Source organism: Cenococcum geophilum (genome assembly GCF_001692895.1).
Source record: "Cenococcum geophilum 1.58 unplaced genomic scaffold K441scaffold_63, whole genome shotgun sequence".
Lineage (NCBI taxonomy): Eukaryota > Fungi > Ascomycota > Dothideomycetes > Gloniales > Gloniaceae > Cenococcum > Cenococcum geophilum.
The window spans coordinates 141,665-143,258 of record NW_027137621.1 but is presented as its reverse complement, the minus strand read 5'-3'; the positions used below and the strand labels follow the sequence as shown (position 1 = coordinate 143,258).

General features: G+C 35.1%; 1 protein-coding gene across 1 annotated transcript; it reads left to right on the top strand.

The window, feature by feature from the left end:
- Window positions 1–688: 688 nt before the first annotated feature.
- Window positions 689–1,086, top strand: K441DRAFT_586533 (uncharacterized protein; the record flags this gene model as incomplete). The annotated part of the gene is made up of 2 exons (XM_067644635.1): window positions 689–822; window positions 873–1,086. Coding segments are annotated over 2 exons (348 nt in total), but the record flags the coding sequence as incomplete, so codon positions are not given.
- Window positions 1,087–1,594: the final 508 nt, after the last annotated feature.

The following is a 1,594-nucleotide window of genomic DNA, read 5'->3' as shown; positions in this document are numbered from 1 at the left end:
CTTTATAAGGATTAAGACTATTTACCAGAATACTACCTTAAACAGTTAAAAGAGTTTAAGGAATCCAATTTCACGACGTAGGACTACACTAATAGTAGTACGAATCTTCTTAACCGCATTAAAGATTAATAGTATTAGTAAGTAATAACCTATTCTACGGCTTTCTCTTAGGCTTAACCTAGAGCTAACAATTTCTAGATACTGCACCTATATAAGGAAAGACCCTAAGAAAACGTACTAAGTCCTTTCACTTTAACTGCTTTATAGCTTTTTTAACTAGCTCCTAAATTAGAAATAAAGGAAGGGGGGTAGGAAATAGTGCGGGATAAAGCTTTCTAGCTCGCTTAGTATATACTAGAAGTACTATCGCCTTATATATAAGAGAGCAACTAGTAGGAAAATTGCTAGTAAATTAACCCGCTAGATATATAAGGTAATTACGTTCCTAGTTAACCCTTTAGCCTAGTAAAGTAAGGCGGAGCTAAGATATCTTTTCTAGGTACTTTAGAAACTGGCGAAGAAATATAGCTTAAGTAATAAGAAGTAAGAAAAGCCCATTATAGACGCAGAGGATCTCGCCCTAGTTCTTAAGACCAACTTAGTTACAACGAGAAAGAGATATATAGTTAGGCGATATTAGATATAAGTCCATTTCTTACTATAGTTAGGCCTTTACACCGTAAGCTAACCTAAAGCTCTTCTTAACCTATGCTACCGACATATAATAATTATACTTATTTGCGACCTAAAAGGCGGGCCTTATAAGATCGTGCCTAAGTTTATATTTAAATTTATTAAGAAATATCTTAGTATAAAAGAAGCGTATATTCCCTTTCTACCTTATTCCTCTCCTTACGCTTACAGAGAACTAGTAATACTTTCCTAATTCCTAAGATTATCTTCAACCCTTTACTTATTCTTAACCCTTACGTCTTTCTCCTAGGCCTTTTTTTTGCGGATAAAGCTTTTACGGCCCCTAATCTAATGTCTATAGAGCAGCTTAGTAAGCTATATATTAAGCCTAGGCGTAATAAGTTGCCGCTACTACTCCGTTTAGACCTAGATAATATCCCCGTATTTCGGTAATTAATTAAAACCCCCTACGGCTATAAGGTCTTACTTAACCAGCCTTTACTATACTTAACTCTTTTGCCCTAGATTAAGGACCTTAGCGCAATTATAGGATTTTAGTAGGTTGCGCGCCTATATAGTCTCCGTTACGGCGTAGGTAAGGCATTTAATAAGAATAATAAGTTCTATTATATAGAGCTAGTTCTACTAAAACCTTTCTAACGCCTATACTACCTAATATAAGTGACGCCCTTTAGAACCTAATAATGTAGCACGCCGACGCTTAAACATTTCTAAAGCACTACCTTCTACAGCGTATTAGCGTAGATACACAGGCAATCGTTTAAGGCTTAGAGCCTTAAGAAAAGTTAATAAAAGTAGTATGCTAAATAAGCCAATTAATTAACCTGCGGCGGCTATAGTACCTAATAATAGAATAATCCTTATCGGTAAACAAGAACCCGCGTATTTATTCCTTAATTAAAGTTTAAAATAAGCTAAAGCTTAGCCTTAAGCGTAAAAC